Source organism: Fukomys damarensis, unplaced genomic scaffold (assembly GCF_012274545.1).
Source record: "Fukomys damarensis isolate Sample0158 unplaced genomic scaffold, DMR_v1.0_HiC HiC_scaffold_22, whole genome shotgun sequence".
Classification (NCBI taxonomy): Eukaryota; Metazoa; Chordata; class Mammalia; order Rodentia; family Bathyergidae; genus Fukomys; species Fukomys damarensis.
The window spans coordinates 5,641,095-5,660,653 of record NW_022900934.1 but is presented as its reverse complement, the minus strand read 5'-3'; the positions used below and the strand labels follow the sequence as shown (position 1 = coordinate 5,660,653).

The 19,559-nt window shown below is 54.5% G+C and overlaps 1 protein-coding gene across 1 annotated transcript in view; it reads right to left on the bottom strand.

The window, feature by feature from the left end:
• Bmp7 (bone morphogenetic protein 7) overlaps nucleotides 1-19,559 on the bottom strand; it is a gene marked incomplete at its 5' end in the record, with an annotated part of 66,789 nt that extends 47,230 nt beyond the window's left edge. The window contains one exon of the mRNA XM_010628811.3: nucleotides 19,148-19,559. Within this exon, the coding sequence (XP_010627113.2) occupies nucleotides 19,148-19,559 (412 nt within the window). The remainder of the gene's footprint in view (nucleotides 1-19,147) is intronic.

The following is a 19,559-nucleotide window of genomic DNA, read 5'->3' as shown; positions in this document are numbered from 1 at the left end:
TGCTATTCCGCATTCTGTCACCCGATCATCCGCCTGTGTACTTCTGGTGGCTTCTCCATTTCAGCTATTGTGACGACGCCGCCACGACACGAGAGCAGGAATACCCAGCGCCCTGCTTCCCGTGTTTCTGAGTGCACACTGGGAGGCCGGACCACACAGTAGCTCCATGTTTATTACGTGGAGGAGCTGCCCCGCTTCCTGTTCCCGGCGACAGCGTAAGCATCCCGATTTCCTCACATCCTCGTCACCACTGCGGCTTCTCGTGCTGTTCTGGTTGGTCCGAGTGGCCAGCCGAGGCAGTGCGAGGAGGACACGGCCTCTCCAAAGTCCCCTCGGAGGCTGACTGTCACATCTGTGGCCACACACACCGTCGGATGGATCCTTACAGGAGCTGCACTCGGGTGGGCCCAGGAACCACACCCACTTCCAGAGGAGGCCCCGGAGCACCGCGCATAGAGCCCTTCGCCACGGCCATGCAGACCCGGAGCCCAGGGCCAGGGCTCTTCACCTCCTGCCTCACCTGCTTTCCCTCACAGGGCACAGTGGCCGGCCCCAGCTCCACCACACGAAGCGCCTGGCACATCCATGTGCTTACGGTAGGTAGAAACTGGAAAATTGGACTGGGACAGCAGAGCCCTGCAGCCCACCAGGTCCTCCAGGGCTTTGAAACTTGGCCCTGCCTGGTGCAGTCACCTGCGGGGATGGAGGCTGGGAAGGGCCAGCTTCGCAACATCACCCCTCCTATCACCTGGCAGGACCAGGAATGGGGCACAGGGGCCTGGCTCGCAGCCCCGAGCTCACTGCCCACCGCCCCAAGTGCCGACCAGGCCAGGCCCACGGCTCTGTGCCAGGGCCCTGGGGATGCTGCCCGGCCAAGGTGGGGACCTGCGGGGTGTCCTAGGCCCTGCAGCTGCACAGATGTGGCCGGGTGGAACCCGCAGTATGGACTTGGTTGTGTGGTGACTCAGTATCATCCTTGGGAGCCTAGAGGAGTGAGGGTCCAGGCCCGGGCGGGGAGAGGAGGCTGCAAAGATAGGTCTAATTACCTTTTGAGCAAGCCAGTTGTTGGCCTGAAGAGTCACAGGCACAGGCAGAGCTGACCCTGACCAGGCAAACAGGCTGCGCAGACGTCCTCCCCACCCCGCACGGAGGCCCCGGTCCTGGGCTCGCTGTCTACCTCTTCAGGGCGAGAACCAGGCGACCTTGGCTTCAGCTAAGTGAAAATGTTAGGATATTCAGCTACAACAGTGGCTCTCACCAGGGGTTCTGTCCCCACCCTCCCCACAGCCTTGCACCCTGAGCGACAACTGGAGACATTTTCCGTGCCCACAGCTGTGGCTGGAATGCTCCGGGCACCCAGTTACTGGCTCAAGGCCAGGGATTCTGCTTGACTTCCGGCAATGCCTAGGACAGCCACACCACGAAGAGTGACCCTGCGGGCCTGGTGGTGTGGCCTGGGGTCCCAGCTACTCGGGAGGCTGTGACAGGCAGGGATCCCTGAGCCTAGGAGTTCAAGTCCAGCCTGGGCAACACAGAGAGAGCCTTAGTGTCAGTAGTGCAGAGTGACAGCCTGAGCCACTGACAGACCCAAGAGGCCAAGGCACCCGACACAGCCCCGCTTGGGCTGGCAGTGGCAGGGAGTGACCCCAGGGGCAGGTTTGTCCCTTCTCTTCCTGAGGGTCACACCATATAGTTGCCGACACCCTACCAAAGCTGATCCATGCACCGTCCCGCTGTGCCTCTGAACACACAAGCATCTGTGCTGTTCCACATAGCGGCCACAAGCCCCACGTGGCCACGGAGCACCCGAAACGTGGCCATGTGGCTGAGAAACAGAGTGCTTCGCTTCGCTTCCCTGTAAGTCATGTAAATCTGAATAGCACATTGGCTGGTGGTCTTCATGCTGCTCAGATACACGAGATGGTTTCCCTTGCCAGGTGTGGCGGCACTCACCTGTAATCCTAGCACTCTGGGAAGCTGAGGCAGGAGGATCACAGGTTCAAGCCCAACCTGGGTAACTTGGCAACTTAGCAAGGTCCCATCTTGCTAAGAAAAAAGAAAAAAGGGCAGGGGAGGCCAGGAACGAAGCTCAGTGGTACAGTGTCTGCCTGGCAAGCAAGAGTCCCTGAGCTCAATTCCCAGTACCAAAACATAAAATAAAATAACAAATAAATAAGGGCTGGGGATATAGCTCAGTGCAAAGGCTCTGGGTTCTATTCCCAGGACCACACACAAAAAAGGGTCCCAGTGTGAGAAACTGCAGAAGGAGGAAGAATTTCATCCCAGAGTTGCAAGTCTGAGGCCCTGGATGGGCCGAGGTGGCTGTGGGTTCCCCGGCACATGGTGGGTGACAGCTCGCAGGATGGCCCTCAGAGGTCCTGGCCAGCACAGCAGGGGCCCTGCCACTGAGCAGCCACGCCGCTGGGCAAGTGCCCTACCCCTGGCCACCCATCCCTCTTCTCACCATCACCCACAACAGAGAAGAGAGGTGCAAAGACCCCCGAGGCCACCCCACTAAGCCAGGCAGGCGTGGGGAGCGGCTCTGCCATCGGGGCCAGGGTCCCTCCCCTCATCTGCCACACAGTCGACGCGAATGGCAGGGCTGGCTTTGCTGGGCTGTCATGGTTTCAAGGGGCCAGGACTCCAGGGTCCAGCAAGCCAGGGCCAGGGCTCAGCACGCAGAAGTCTGCTCCTGGGCTGCGGCCCGTTTCAACGGCATCACATGCTCAGGGCGGTGGGAGGAGGTTGTTGCTCGGTGTCGGGAGCAGCTGGCTGGGCCCGGGCCCTGGGGCTGGGGGTCAGGACCAACACAGGCTCTGCCAACACTCTGCAGGGACTCGGGACCAGTCAACTCATCTCTCCAAGGCTCAACTTCCCCACAGGGGCCTGCAGAGTCCTGGCTGCAGCGAGGATCCGGGAGACATGTGGAGCAGCGGAGTGGACAGAGGTGGCACTGCCCACTCCCAGCCCCAGGGCCCTGGGAGCAGCTGGGTGGGGTGCGGCTGGACCTCCTTCCCTACCCAGGCAGGAGGGGTGGCCAGACACACCCCAGAGCAGCCAGAGCCTGGGTCAGCTGGGAGGCGCAGCTGGTTTAAGGCATTTGAGAAGAAAATCAAATCAAATGAGAATTTATAATCCTTCCTGAGGTCTGGGTTCCATCAACCTAAACTCATTAGGCCCACGAGGCGCAGGTGCAGGGAAGAGGACACAGCTCACTCTGCTGCCTTCCCCGGCTCCCACCACCCCTTCAAAATAAGAGTCTTCTCAAAAGCCCCGCTTGGCCCCTGGACTGAAACACTGCTGGTAGAGTAGTCACATGTCACTGCAAACCAGGAGGTGCAGCACAGTGCCGAGGGTGCCCGGGAGCAGAGGGAGCAGTGGTTATTGGAAGTTCCCCAGAGCCTCCTTCATGCTAAGAAGCCCGACTCAGATCCCAGGCTCACACACCAGACCCCCTCACGAGGCACTGCTGTGCTCCGAACCATTTCCGGTGCCAGGAGAAGGAAGTCAGCTCAGACTGAAGGGCAGCTGCCTGGGGTCATGAAGAGGCCCACACAGCTCTGCATGGGTCCCCTCTCCGGCCCTGGCTCCTCTGCTCTGAGAGGGCCCCTGCCCCTCACAGGCAGCCGGGGCTCCGAGGCCAGCAGACCTCTAGAAACTCAGCGACATCAGTGCAAAGCTTCACGGTGCTGGAGGAGGGGATCATCACAGATGTCAGCTGTAGGATCTGTAAACAGATGGCCACACCCTGCGCCCCCCGCCCAGCCGCAGGGGACGGCTGCTGCTACTTAGGAGGCATCATCCACCTCCTAACCAACTGATTCATGCGCAGACCCGTGACCTGAGCGGCCCAGGAAGCTCTTCCCCGAAAGTCCAGCTGAATACGGCAGCTCACCCACGTCACCAAGAACTCCAGTCTCTTCTGCCATTTCTGCCATAACATCTACACATTGACGTTTAATTCACAGGCTTTTGGCCCTGTGGTCACAAAATCGCTGTCATGGCTCCGAGCGTCACATCTTCCTAGAGCTACACTCAAGGCAAGGAGAGGGAGAAGAGGACACAGAGTTCTATTTGCTCAGCTGTCACTCATCAGGAAGCAAAATGTTTTTCAGAACCACCCTCTACCCCATACTACCCCCAGTGGGTTGTCCTCCTGTCTGGATTCCAGCCCACGGAGGAGGCTGGGAAGGCAAGCAGCAGATGAATCAGTGACACTGCTCAGTGACGGGGTGGCAGACGGTGAGAAAAACCCCTTCGCGCCCCGGGACCTTCTACTTGCTGACCCAGGAGACAATGATTCCTCCTCCCTCCTCCGCCACCACCACTCAATCTGCCTGGCGGAGATCTCTGCTGTCTGCAGCCAGAGAATTCTGACAAACGCGCTGTCTCCCACTGCCCAGGAACAACTCCCGAAGACACCTTCAACTCCCCCACCTCCATGCAGACCATCTTCTCTTTCCCGGTGTGGGTACTGGGGATTGAACCTAGGGCCTCTGCACTGAACTGCAGCCCCAGCCCGTTTTATTTTTTATTTTGAGGCAAGGTTTTACTAAATCGCTAAGTTGCCCAGGTGGGGCTCACGCTTGAGATCTTCCCGGATCAGCCTCCCACAACGCAGGAAGTAGAATCGTGTTCTGCCCAGCCTGACCCAGAGTACTTCATCCGACCCATGAGCCCGAGGAAACATGCAGACTCCAGCACATGTGTCCCCTGGGAACACACACTAGAAAGGTTATAGATAAAGTTGGTGTCCGTGCAACAGCTGGCCCTTGGTGAGGTCCTTACTGTCTCTGGAGTTTGAGCTCAAGTCAAAGCTGCTTTCAGGCCGAGGTGAAGGGGAAACCAGAAAGTCTCCATGGGTCTGGCTGAATGAAACACTGATGCCCACCAGACACCAAACCGGCCCAGAGCACAGATCCACACCGCTGTCACCTGGGGGCTGTGGGGACGGTGGAGGGCTTGATGGAGTGATCAAAAATCCAGTGAAGGCTGGGAGTTTTTAAAAATATTGGCTTAGTAAAAGACATGCACGGCCATTAACATCCTACCCCTCTCTCCAACCTCGTCCTTCCAGCCACTTCCCACAGCGATTCTGCAGTTCTCTCTCACGTCTTGTACTGCGGTGGTAGCGTCTCATCCTGAATTAACCCAAAGCCTTCACGTTTCCCGGCCATCCTGACTGTGAGAAGGAGAAGGGGGGCAGTGCAGGCCCAGCGGGTGAGGAAGAGGAGGATGCGCCGCGTGGGAGCGAGCGCCTGCCTCTCCGCTGGATGGCGCCAGGCAGCAGCACTCACCGCACTTCTGATCACTGTGTGAGGACACTCGCCAAAGAGGATCCAGAACTACTTCGGAAAGCGGCAGGAATGATGGGAGAAACGTGTTCAAAGACACAGTGGGTACTGTGAGGAGAATTCATGGCAGTGTCTCTTATAATTAAATTTTTTATCTAAACATTCACTGTGTTCGGCTCGCACCTCATTTATTTACCTGCACATATGAAGGAGACAAGCCGCAAGTGTACACGTCGTCCTAAATCCAACAAAATGCACAGAAATAACAGAGAAAACAGAGAAAGAGGGAAAATTAGATCACTGAATGCGGTTACCCAACAACCTTCTCCAACCTACTTCCCCTCATTCCTTCCCACTGCGCTCAATGAGGACAGCTGCTTCCCTTCCACGAGACCAATCCTTACGACTAAGTTTGGCCCATGAGACTTAAAGAGAAGTCTCCTAGGGAATTTCAAACAAACCAATTAACAGACAAGCCAGAAGAGTGCTTTGGACCCTTCCTTCTTCTCCTTCCTTTTATATGTGATTGTATAAGGATGCAATGTCTGGGGCTGCAGCAGCCACCTTATAACTATGAGTTAACAGGAATGAAGAATCTGGGAACAAGGTGGGGGGTAAAAAGTTCATGGGTACCTGGTACGGTATCACTGCTCTGAAGTTGTGCTGTTATGGAACACAACGAAGCCGCCTTAGCTAGGTGGTCTGTGACCTGCAGCTGAGGAAGCCCCAAATGAATCATGGGCATCCTCACAGAAGCAGAGGCAGGCATCGCAATATCTAGACCTCAGCATCCCAGAGGCTGGTTCTGTACTTTGCTGTAACACAGACCCTAACCCTGGACCCCTGGCTTCACCTCGTGTGCAATGGGAGAAGGGGCTGCCTGTCATAGCGGGGGCTGCCGGGACACTCTGAGCAGCCAGGGCGAGGACGGCAGGCCCTGTGGCGGCCAGGGCCAGCTCCCCTTGCTCATGCTACCGCCCGGGAGGGGATCACAGCACCTCACTTGGCCCCCTGAACGAGGCGACGGTGTGTCTTCGGCGGGGAACTTCCTGGGGGCCATCGAGCCTCAGGACAGGTCTGGAGAGCCACGGGCATCTCCGAGGAGCACAAGCACCACCCGGACACCGCCATGTTCTGGGGCTGGCAGCTGCTGGGCAGCAAAGTCAGGCTGAAGCCGGGCACCAGCAGGGCTGAGGACGGAGACAGCTGTGCACAGCTAAGGGTGCAGGGGACACAGATACTCGCCTGCGTGAGGCTCTGAGAAACAAAACAAAAGGGAGAACGGCACGATTTTACTGTTAAATTCTCAGTGCTATTTGTGAAGCACCGGCTGCCACCTGCGTCCTGCGCTGTCAAGGTCACATCTGGAGCTGGTCCCAAGGGCTCCGTGTCTCCCTAAGGCCCCACACCGACATTCAGATCTTTATCGGCCAGAGGCGACTGTCTAGTAAAGCAAGGTTCACCACGATGAGCCCAGCTGTTGGCTTTGCCCCAGGCCACCGGAGGAGCACAGCGCGGCTTCCAGTTTCAGCCTGCTGTCGCAGCTGGGGAAGCGCCACCCCCGACCCACAACCCTGAAGACAGGACACACACACCGCCCGCCTCGGGGCGTGGGAGCAGCAGCCAGGCACACAGGCACAGGGTGTAAGCATCCATGACAGCACTGCGGTGTCACCGGTGCACACACAGAGGCTGGCTGTACAGCTCTCTAGCGGGACAGCACCGGCACCAACCCCAGGAGGAAACCGGGCCCAGTCCTCAGGTGAACAAGTGGCAGAGGTGGACTCACGGTCTCTGCCCGGAGCCCCTGAGAAATCCAGGAAGTATAACACAGGGGAAGGGGCCTGACCCAGGCCAACCTAGGAAAAGCCTCGTACACAACACCATCCTACAGGGCCCTTGAGAGGCGTCCTCAGAGCAGTCACCTGTCCAACCCTCTGAAGAAGCCAGGAGGCTAAGGGAGGAGGACCAACAGTTAAGAGTCCAGCTTGGGCAACTCAGTGAGACCTTGTTTCAAAACAAAGAGCTGGAGCTGTAGTTCAGGCTCAGGGCAGAGGCCCTGGGTTCAATAGCCAATGCCACAAAAGGGAAAAAAAAATCCACCCACAAAGCTGTGAGCAGCCATTTCCCCACCTGAAGGGTAAAAGGGGTCCCAGGCAGGGAACAGAGACAGCACAAGCAGGGCCCAGAGATGCCCACGAAACCCAGACAGCAAACACTCAGGGGTCTCGAGAACGAGGTCCAGAGAACCAAGGGCTGACCCGGCCTTCGAGAACAACCAGCTGCTGAACTGTCCATAAAGCTGTTAGAGACCTTGACATCTGGACGTCCGTTTCACTTGTCAGAAAATGTCCTTCTTTTCATTATTACCTGTTTTAAAAACATACAAACCCCACAGAAACACACAGCAGCGGAGGTCTAAGCAAGCAGGGCTGCAGCCCCCAAAGTGACTGCCCAGCTCCCTGCCGGGGAAGGCAGAGGGAAGTAAAGAGGGGCAGTTTTCAATATGTGCTTCTGGCGTCCGGGAAAGGAGGCTGGTCCTCCACAGCAAGCCCAGCTTGTGCTTTCTGAAAGGCTCAGTTTTGATTGCAATCTGCGTTCCTTTTCAGCTGGAAAATAATCCGTCCCTCTAGAAATGCTGTTTTCCCCGCCATGGGCCAGTGGGTTTGAGGCAGAGGCTCCCAAACGAATTCCTAAGCTGGGGAAAAGTTACCCTGCATCAGTGGTTCTCAGCGCGGGGCGGCTTCGTCCCTTGGGGGATGTTCAGCAATGTCTTAGAGACTTGCTTGATTGTCATAACTTGGGGTGGGAGCTACTGACACTCACAGGTACAGCCAGGGCTTCCGAAGGACACTCCCGGGTACAACACGCTGGCTCCCTGGAGAACAATGTCCTGTCCTTAGTGCCCAGGCTGGGAAACCGTCCCTATGCCCACCTAAAATGGATGCTTCCAAGCTACTGGGGTGCTTCAGCCCCCAGAAGCCCCAAGATTTCTGTTCCCCCATCCCCCACTGTCCCGGAGCGCCCACCCCACCAGCATACTAAGACAATTAGGAGCTCCGGAGGACTCAGCAGGCATAAGGCAAGTAGCTTCATTTATTGTTTCCCCCTAAAGGAAATGACCGACCAGCGCCTCCATCCCATAAACATTTACTAGCCTAGAAGGTCCCAAGGCTCTGCTGCCATTTTTAAGGGTTTCTCTCTCCACAAATGTAAGGTCAAGTCAGCCAGAAAATGGAACTTGAGAAGGGAGGATGGTGGGGGGCATTTTACAAAGTTCAGGACCAAGCAGAACTCTGAAAGACCTAAAAGTTTGCCCACCCCCTCTTTCTTGCCCATAAACGGTTGCTTTATACTGGTATCTCACGCACAGGCAGAGAGTTTTAAGAGTCTCAGGATGGGGTTTTCATTTGCTCCCCGAGTCCCCACCGTGTTAATGGGTCTGAAGATTGGTGAGTTATTGGCCTGCAGGGCGTGATACTCCGAGCACACTCCGTGACGGGCCTCCTGGAAACGGCGGGCCACATGACAGGGGTGTCTGCCGCCTCCCACAGGAGGGTTTTCTGGGTTGCTGGAGCTTGGGGAAAAAAAATTAATCACAAACAAGAATGCAGGGGGAAAGACTCACAAATACACATGGACCCATAACAAGAGCTAACCTGGCTGCTTTTTGTCCCCCATTACTAAGGATGGAACCTAGAGGCACTCTTCCCTGGGGTGACGTTCTCTCTCTCTAGGCTCCCCAGGCTGGCCTCCAAAGTATCATCCTCCTGCCTCGGCTTCCTGAGCAGCTGGGATTACAGACCTGTGCCGCCACATTCAGCCCCTTCATTGTTTTAAAAACAAACTCTATTTTGGAATAACTTTAGGTTTACAGGCAACAGGCAGAGCCAGTGCACAGAAGTCCCATGTGGACGCATGACCCAGTCCTCCCTGTGAGAACATCTTCCCTAAACATCACACATCGGTCAGAACCAGGAAACGCCCACTGGCGCGTTACACTCCAGAAACTCCAGGTTCTTCTCAGACTGTGCCAGTTTTTCCCCAGGTCCTTGACCTATCCCAGGATACCACAACGCACTTCTTTCGAGTTTCTTACTATTAAGCAAAAGCCAACTTGCCAGGAACCTATGGACTTTACTTAGAACTTCTGCCGTCACCCTGAGGTGGTGAGCGGGTGCCTCCTCTGATTCCGTGGCCCACCACTGAGTACCATGACACCCTGAACACCTTCTGCCACCGACCTTCTCTCTCGGTGCATTCTGTTCTGCATCTCCCTGGATACAGGTGAGTCCCTCTCTCACAAGCTCTCACCATCTGCCCCATTGCAGACTTCATGATGAATTAAGCCACATGCAACAGACTTTCCAGGATACACAGTAAGGACTGACCCTGTGTTCTTTTATCCACAGCGTCTTGAAGCGTTACGATTAAAATATCCATCAGTGGGCCAGGGATTTAGCTGAGTGGTTCCGCTGCCTGCCTCATAAGCACAAGGACCCTAGTTTGATCCCCGGTACCAAAAAAAAAAAAAAAATCCCCATTGGTAGCTGCCTCAGGAATCTCCTCCTGGGGGTGCAGGTGCGTGCAGGGCCTTGCACATGGCACTCAGGGCCCTTTGCCAGGACAATGATTTTCAAGCCATAAAGACAAGAACAGAAGAGCAGTGACGAGCAGAACAGATAATCATCCTTATCCTCTCTTACTCATCACAGCAAGACCAGAGCCAAGGGTCATGGTTCGGCTTCTATTTCCACGGCTTCAACACCATCTCCTCAGCGCCAGCTCCCCATTCACACCCCACAGATCCAGGGGCAAGGCTGCAGCCTTCAGTGTCCTCCCTACAGCGGGGAGACACTACCCACCTTTCAGGATCCTGACAGTATTCAGTGAGGGGCCAATAAAGATGGCGCCCTAGGTCCACTGCTGCTACACAAAGATCTCCACCCTCCACAGCACCGCCTGGGTTGCGTTCAGTGGCCCGTCTGGTGCTGGAGTCTCTGAATTCAGTTTTAAGATTCAGCCACTTGAGATCCTGTGTGGAGAAAGCAGCAGCTCTGGGGCCCAGGAAGAAAATGGAGTTCCTGCTCTGAGGCACCTTCCAAAGACACCAGAGTGGTGGCCTCCTTGGCTGTGACAGGGAAAGTTCTGCATGGTGGATCACACCGCAGCCAAAGCTCACCTCTGCAGAAAGACAGGCCCTAAAGAGACAAGTCCCTCTCCATGAGGGGACAGAGAGAAGCAGTTACTCTTGTCAAACCACATGAATACCTCAATAAAATGAAGTTTCTACAACACTGGTCTCCAGTAAAAGGGGTGCAATTCCTCAGAGGAAGTCAAAGCATGCAAGAAAATATATATACACATGACATTGTAATTATGAATTTCAAAAATGAATGGCATCATGGGAACTTAAAAAGTTTCAATACAATGCATCACTGATGGGGGAGATAAAAGGCAGCAACCTTACATAGACAGAATGGCAGGCAGTGCCCTCCGCCATTTTTCCTGGGGTTCCACCTTTCCAACCACAGGACTGCAGTCCACCACCCTGCCAGTCACTTCTGGGTGGAAATTTGAAAAGCTAAGGCACAAGGCCATTGTCTTTCTTTCTGGCACCAAACGGATAGGGGGAAAGCCACTCTGAGGGCCTCCTGCCACCACCACCTGTGCAGAGTCCCCACCAAGCCACAAAGGAGCCACGGTCTAACACAAATGGAAAACCTCTGTGATTTTAAGGTCCCAAGATCCTGGAGTTCTTTGTCGCCATGCAGTTACTTTCATCTATGCTGACCCAACAAAAGGCCTGAATCATGCAAATTTGGGACCAAGTGTTTAGATCCAAGAGGCCAAACTGCTGACCCACGACTGGGTTAAACAGCAAAGGGTGTTCTGTCACACCACGCATTTCTGTGACAGCAAAGTTGATGGCATTTATCTTGTCTGGTCACTAAAACTGCCTCAGTTAAATTTAAATTTACATCCATAAGGGCAATGTAAATATTATATTAATCATTGAAAATGACAATGCTGCATTGTTTTTCAGCTTGAGGGCCCCCCTACTTAAACTTCTGTTTTCACCCACGGTGGAAGTGGTTATATAGTTTATCTATTTACACAAGATTTACTAAAGGATATTGGCAGATGGGCCTCAGCCAGTTCATGCACACAAAAGGCCAACAGCCAGGCACCTGCTGTGCCCTGAGCACCTGAGACACAGTGCCCAGGAAGGGCTCCTGCAGCCCGAGTCCAGAGAACAGTCCTTTATCATGGGCCAAAATGCCAGGTGCCAAAACTGCAAAACGGCCCAGCTGCCTCCGTGTGCAAGGGACGCTTCTGAGCAGCAGAGCACCTGGCAGTCCAATGCTAAATGTCCTGCTAAGGGCTCAGATTTCTCCCCGCCCCCAACTACAGGAAAGTAAGAGAGGCTGGAATGATAGGACGGTGTAGGCCTCGGCCCAGTGCTTCAGAGCACGCGAGTCCCGGATTTTGGAAAAAGTGTGAGTTTTCATTCACAGCCAAATGTAATTAAGCCAGACAACAAAAGATTGAAACTTGAAAGCTGCTCCCAGGAGAAAAAGATGTTACGGACCCGGGGACACAGACAAACTTAGTTCTTGTTAAGTGGCGTTTTCTGAGCAGGATAGAGAGAGCTGGAGGGGTTCATGAAAAGCCCAGGGTAAGGAGAAACCCACCCACATGGGGGCCCTGGAGGTGTCGCTTTCGTCCTCAGGACTCCAGAGGCTCCGAAATACACTGACTCCACACTGGGCTTTGTGGGTGCCACCCCCGCCCAGCGCAGGAGTGGCCAGGCTGCCCTGCACCTGTGCCAATAAAAAGTGGGAAGTTGCGACCACAGCCTGTTAACAAATGCTTCGGGCTTGTTCTTCCCCAGAAGGGAAAGGCTGTTTGTACTTTGACCGGCTTCCAGAAAAGGGTGGGAAGACATGCTTGGGAGAATACGATTCTGAAAAACTCCATTTTTTTTTAATGTTAGAATAATTTTCTATTTAAAATGGCAAAAACAGTACAAAGGGTTCTGTATACCCCGACTCAGTTTCAATTTCTCAAGCAGTGATTTTCGCCCCCTGATGCTGGGGAAGCACACGCCAGCCAAGTGCTCTGCCACTAAGCTACACCCCCAGCCCTCAGTCAAATCTTAAAACAAGCCTAGATGCTAGGCACGAGAGAAGGGCTCGGCATTCTACTGTATTCGTTCCCTAACAAGCTCGCTGCATCCACTCAAATTTCATTGATCTCTGAAAGAGAAGGGAAGCCAAACATATATAACACCTTGGGGGCCACTCTCTGGGCAGCTTTAAAATAACATGAGTAGCTTCCTCTCAGTACTTTAGGATTAAATACTTAAAAACTGAAAGTCAGACTAATAAACCGGAGCGACTATTGACCTGGCCACTCCAATAAAAGCAAGAACTGCCATTTATTAGACTCCGATGATGTGCCGGACTCTGCAAGTGGGTGAAATGATTGTGTCTTGAGAGTCTGCCGAGAAGAGGATTATTGCCCAGCTTTCGGAAAATGAAGAGACAAAAGGCGGAGATGTAGAGTAACTTGCCCAAGGTCACACGGCTAACACACAACTAGAGTGGGGACAGGTAACGTGACTGTGAAGCAGCGGCTAAGGAGGATCACTGTGGACGCAGGTCCGCTCCTCCCGGTCAAGCCACACCCACTGCTGTCACTAAGAACTTCCGCTACCCAGCCACGAAGGCCCCCACCCCCCACTCCATATATCACCCAGAATTAGCTGCAAAGTGTCAGGAGACTTGGCCACGAGGCCCCAAGCCTCCTCGGTGAGTACTGAGGGCTGGAAGCCTTCACTGCGAAGCCCTTTATAGAAAGCCGCGGTTGGCAGCCCCTGCTCCTGCCTGGGAACAAATTAACATTGGCATTCCAAACACAGGAAAGGAAGGAAATTGGAAACACAGTCTATACTTGGCCAGCCCTTTGAAATACTGTACCATGCTACCGACATCAATTAATGAAAAGCAGGCTTGTGCTGAGAGGTTCTGGTTTGGAAATGCATTAACACACGTTAAACATGTTTGTACAGGAACTGGATTATAAGCGCCCGGCTCCAAAACAATAAGGCAATTACACTAGAACTGGCGCTCTCCAAGTTGTCATTAATTCAACCCACCCCTCGAGGGTCAGCGCGGGCTTTGCACGGCTCCTGCAGTGCCTCCCCGTGCACTGCTGACAGGGTGGCAGGGCACATTGCTACTCCGAGCCTCTTGTCAGGAGTGTCAGGGCTCCCTGAGCTCCTGCCATCCCCTCAAATCATAAACACTCCACTCCGCCGGGGGCGGGGGGTTCACAGCGCAGCCCTGGTATTCACTGGCATTGCTGTTTCACATTGGGTTTCAGTGATTTTTCGCCAGGGAAGGTTAACTATGAAATATCTGTTCCATATTAAGAAATAGCAACTCACATTTTTGTCAAATAGTATTTGTCAAATGCCATTTGCTGCAAAACCCAGAATTCTATCCCAGCTGAACACACACTAATACCGACCAGCTCACATAATAGCCGTGGCTGTACATGCGATCATTTGCCGGGAGTGAGCCCTCCCACCTCCATAAACGGTTGCAGGAGTGGGGAAGGAAAGCTCTGGAATAAATAAAGCCCTGAACCATGTGCTGCCCACACAAAGGACCCTGCACAGGCTGGACAGATTAAGAGCCAACCTGAAGACTTTTGCAAGGATACCTAAGGAAAAGACTTTGGATACGTGGGTGAATCTCCACAGTTCCAACCTGCCACGGAAAGAAGCTGCCAGTTTCCTGCAAGTCCCGAGGCACTGCGGACCCACCTGTGATTGGCATCTGGGGTCCAAGTTCTAGACGTCACCGGTGTCCTCTCCCTGCCCCTCCCGCCGCTGACGTAAGCCCTCAACTCCCTGCTGATCTGGGATCCATCACCCCGGAGCCACTGTTATGTGTGTGGGGCTGTGTTATCATTTCCACCACAAATTAACAGTTTCTATGTAAATATTGATATTTCCTCACCCCACAGAGGCCAGGGGAGGCAAAATGGTACCGGCGCGTTTGATTTAAACTAATTAAAAGCAGAGGGCTGTGCAACTCAATATATTGATTTTACCAGTGGGACTTAAATCTTTTATAATAAGTGTACACAGCTGCGGTGCTCTCCCACCACCGTGCTTGAGGGCTAATCCTCACATTCCTCTGACAGGAACATGACAGACAGGTCCCACACATCCCTGCCTGTGCCTAACCCCGGCGACACTGCCAGAGCCATTAAGGCGAAGCTCTGCAGTGCCACACCAAACAGCCAGTGTGCCGACAGCCCCGGCCGATGGCAGTGGCCGGAGAGGACAACGGCCCCGGACAGCAGCTCGGAGCAAGGGCCCCCCGCTCTGTCCCACGCAACACAGGCTGCAGAGAGGCAGAGGCAGGGCAGCGCTGGAACACTCTGACTCCTGCTCTGGGCCAACTATGACCTTACCGCACAACAGAGGGCGAGATATTAAAGCGATACGGGTGATCAATCAACGGCACGGCACGGGGCTCTCCCTGCAGTGAAGTCATCCCTGGTGTCCCAGCGCCGTGGCCACGTGACGCGCGCTCACGTCGCATCCACCAGCTGTGTTTAACTGGGCAGAGACCCGAATCCCAGCCTGTGTGAGCTACATCTCAGAAGCGCTTTCTTCTCTCCGTGCACCCCCGCCAAAAAATCACCACCGTTTGCTGCCCCAACACCGACTTTTATCTGGGCGACCCCCCTTACTCCTTCCACGTCACAACCAAGTGACAACCCTGGAATAAAAGCCAAAAATAGCCACGCAGGCTGGCGTCCAGGGCTCGGCCTTACCCTTCCCTGATTCCAGAAGGGAAATAAACCACATAGATGATCCCTAAAGTTCAAATCTGGGTCACATATATCTTTGGGAAAAGGGGAGGGGGCGCTCTTTGATTTATAGAAGCAGAAAAACGAGGTTTAAAAGAAGTGATCTTGAAAGGGTTACTAAAAACACAGCTGTTGGTACACCCCTATCGTGAAGGCGCTGTGCAGAGAAAGAACGAACGAAAGTTAGGAAGCAGGGAAGCCTGTGTGACATCTATATTAACCTCTGGCTGCTTACCAGTGCGAGCCGCTCGGCTCGGTGCTGGAATGTGGAGCAGCCCCTTCCAAATTCTAACACAAGCCAGGTTACAGCTGCAGATGCCGCAGTCATGCTCCGCAGAACACTCCCTGAAGGACATTTTTAAACTGTAACAGAATCTTTTTCTAATACTCGACAGTGGTAGGGCCTGTTCTGAGGGGGCAAGAGGAGAGATCTTAATGCCAAACACTTGTCAACAAAAAGGGTAGCCAGATGGTAAAAGGCAAGAAAAAAAAAAAAAGAAAAAATCAAACTGCACAGCCTCTCCCACTCTCCGGGTGCATTAACAAAAGCCACTTTTATACACTGATTCCAGTAACGATGGGTTTCCAACTTTCTCTTTTTCAAAAAAATCTTCGCTTCAAAGATTAAACAAATTTCATCCCTTCATGACCTGGCCCAGCGATACACCCAAGTTGCACGCCTCACGCCAGCCGGCTTCATTAGAAGATTCCCAAGGTAGCCGCTGGGCTGTCCCAGGGGAAAGAGCGGCAAGATTCAGTCCGTAGGAGCCCCTTTGCCTGGGGACCACTTAAAAGCGGGTAGCCTGTTTTGAATTCCAAAATTAAGTCTACAGTGGAGGAGTCAGGGGCTTGTTAATCCAAACCAGTTTATAAATCTTGCCGTTGAGCCTAAAGGGGCCCAGGCTGGGAAGATGTGAGGCCCAGTCAGGTGGCTCAGCCGGCCTCATGTGAGGCTCTACAGTGCAGGTTGGTCTTTGTCAGGAGGTGCAGTGTGTCATCCGCACTCCCAGCACCTGGTTTTGTTGTAAAATCCCCTCTAGTTTTTAGATCCTGCTCACCCTGGCAAAAAGCTTGAATTCCAAGGAGAAGGACTTAGAAGAACAGAAACCAGTTTGGCTGCAGACTGAAGAAAGAATCAAAGCACCAGGTCTGCAAAAGCCTTCAGAATGCAGGCAAGGTTCCCACAGGGACGCAGAGGGGGAGGGGCAGCACAGGAAGACAGCCTCCCGGAGATCCTCATGGAAGACCCCCGGGTCCCCAGGAACAGCTTACCATGAGACAGTGCAATGTTCTCACTCTTACACATACACAGTGAGAATAAACTTGGCTTTGGAACACTTTGTATATTTCAGATCAACGCATTTGCAGTCTGGGGGAAAGCGGTGCTTTCTCAGCAAGCTCTGCCTCAGGACAAATCTCCCATCCCACTCTCTCCAACCCGAATGCCACCCCTGAGTCCCTGTTATGGAGAAATTCAGAGCCACTCACAGTAGAAGGGACAGGCAGATAATTCCTGTGAGGCTGCAGAGCAGAAATTAAAGGCCACCCTCAGAAGCACCTAGGGGAAGCCTCTTGCCAAACTGCAGTCCAGGTCTGCCCCTAACTAATTACCTCAAGTTTAGGGACAGAAAGAAAAAGAAAACAAGGTCAGTGCACTCTGTCAAAAGCCACTCTGCCATCTAATTTGGAGTGATGTCCCAGAAAGCTAGACTTGAGAAAGTCAGGACAGTCCCACAAAGCCCAAAGTCAGCCTGGCTAAGAGGCTCAGACAAGCCCGTCTTTGTCCTTTCAAGATGAAAGAAATGGATTGAAAGGTGTGCACAGCCAGAGAAGGAAAGGCGTCCAGCTGTGGCCTTCCCCAGCAAGCCCGAGCTTGCTCCCAAGGCCATGGGGGAGCAATCAGCCCTGCCCTAAGTTCCCAGAAGCACACAGTTTAGCCCCCGTGTCTCTCTCTGGGAGACAGGAGCCCTGGTCTGGCCACACTGCCAGTCTAGAAGCATCAAGGTATTCCTCGCCCTGGGTCTGCCAAGAGCCCAGAAGCCAGGGTTCACAGATACCTCTTTAAGGACCCCACAGACTCTGAATGCATTCACTGGAACCCACTGGTGTGTGTTCAGTCAAGGGAAGGAACAGAACTGGAGATGCCACAGATCCCCCACCCTGGCCAACTCCCACCTCAGCAGGGCCACAGAGTTCAGTGTTCATCAATGTGGTGATAGGTATGCATTTAGGACTTTTCTTTAGTTTTTGCTATAGGTAATAAAAAGCACTTAAAAATATCACACAGCAAGGCATGGTGGCTCAGCGTGCCTATAACTCCTGCACTCACAGAGGCTAAGGCAAAAGGGTCACGGGTTCAAGCCCACCCTGGGAACTTAGCAAGGTAAGAAGACTCTTTCTCAAAACAAAAAGATTCTGGGGGACTGGGTATTGAGCTCAGTGCTACCGCCTGCCTCGAAAACACAAGGACCCAAGTTCGAGCCCTAGTACCAAAAAAAAAAAAAAAAAAAAAAAAAAAAAGAAGAGAGAGAGAGAGAAAGTCAGGGGATGCAGCTCTGGGTTCAGCTCCAAGTGTGAAAAAAAATTCACACAAGGCAGTGAAAAAAATTAGATTCTCCTTTCCCCAATCCCCCCACCCCACAAAAATCTCTCTCCAGGCCAGTCTTATTCCAGTGGAACACAGGTAATACACAAACTCGTGCGTCACAGTGCCGTCTACATTTTGCTTTTCTCCCACCCCATACACCTTGGAAAATTGTCCCAAAGCAGGACATGTGGAACTGCTTCACCCACACAATGGCTTAGTAGAATTTAAACTTGGAGCTATTTGGACACCTGGCCCTCCCACCCCACAGAAATGGCCTCCCAGGAACTAAGGACCTTATCTGGGGTGGAAAGCGTTAAGGCAGATCCCAGCTGCCCTGGGCCTCCCCTCCACGCCCCGGGTGCCCAGCGCAGGTCTGGGGCATCATTATTTCCACGTTGACACAGCGTCCGTGGGTGTGTCTGCTGCTTCCACTTGGTTCGGGTTTTCGCAGCAAGTTAGTTACACAAGAAGAATGAAAGCGGCCCAGAAAACAGAGCAATCGGGCGTGTTATCTCGAAAACCAAATATTTGATCATGAGCCCCACAGCGGCCGCCCGCCGGGGGTGAGTCTGAGCAAGTCTGGCGAATTCGCACGCCAGATGAAGGGGGAGCTACCAGGACCGCCGCAGTCCAGCCTCGCGCCCCTGGCCCGGCTCCCGGGTCCCAAAACCGCCCCCGGCAGCGTCTGCTCCGAGGTCCCGCGCCACCCAATCGCGAAACCCCGTGGTTTGCGCGCCACATGTGATAAACGCTGAAAATGGATGCTGCCCGCCCGGGACCTATCATTAAATATTTAAAATAGAAAGTTCTCGATGGCAATGTTTCTTCCCCGGCTCCAAGCGAGGGCCGAGAGGTGGACGCGGGTGGCGGGAGGGTCCGGGGCGCATGGGCCGCGCACCCATCTAGGCAGGGGCGCTGCGAGGGACAGGTGGGGCTAGCCGGGGCTGGGAAGGGGGTGCCGCGGCTGCGATGCCTGGGCCTGGAAGCACCGGGAGCCACCGAGCAAAGGCGGGAAGGCGGCTTCCCTGAAAAGGGCCCTTTAAACCCAGGTATCCGTCGCGCCGGCAGGGACAGCTCACATGACCCAGCCCGGCGCTTTGAACTGAGCCGCAGCGGGAGGCGAAGCTCCGGACGAGTTCCCCTTCCCGGGACCCCCGCAGGCCGGCTGCGCCCTGCCTGCCCGCCCTACCTGGGTCGCTCACGGCTCGGAGTCCGCGGGGACACGGGCGGGAGACCCTCGGGCAGGCGCTGGGGATCTTGCAAACGGCCAGGAATACACGATGGGCGGGCTGGGTGTAAAGGCGACTCCGTCCCGGTCCCGAAGCGCCCCCCGACAGAAGCGCGCGGCCCCACCCACACCCCCAACCGGGCTCACCGAGGTTGACAAAGCTCATGACCATGTCGGCGTCGGTGAGGAAGTGGCTGTCTTGCAGGCTGGCCAGCGGGGGGCCCTGGGTGCTGAAGACGGCCTTGTACGGGTAGGAGAAGCCCTGGCCGTCGGGCCCTCCGCCCTCTTCCACCGCCATGGCATTGTACAGGTCCAGCATGAACATGGGCGCGGAGTTGTGTTTGCCCTGGAGGTGGGGTCGCGGGCGATGGGGCAAGCCCAAGATGGAGAGGATCTCCCGCTGCATCTCCCGCCGCTCTTGGCTGCGGAGGCGCCGGTGGATGAAACTCGAGTGCACCTCGTTGTCCAGGCTGAAGTCGCCCAGAGCTGCGCGCAGCAGGAACAGAGGCGCCCAGAGCGCTACGAAGCTGTGCGGCGCCGCGGCTCGCAGCGAGCGCAC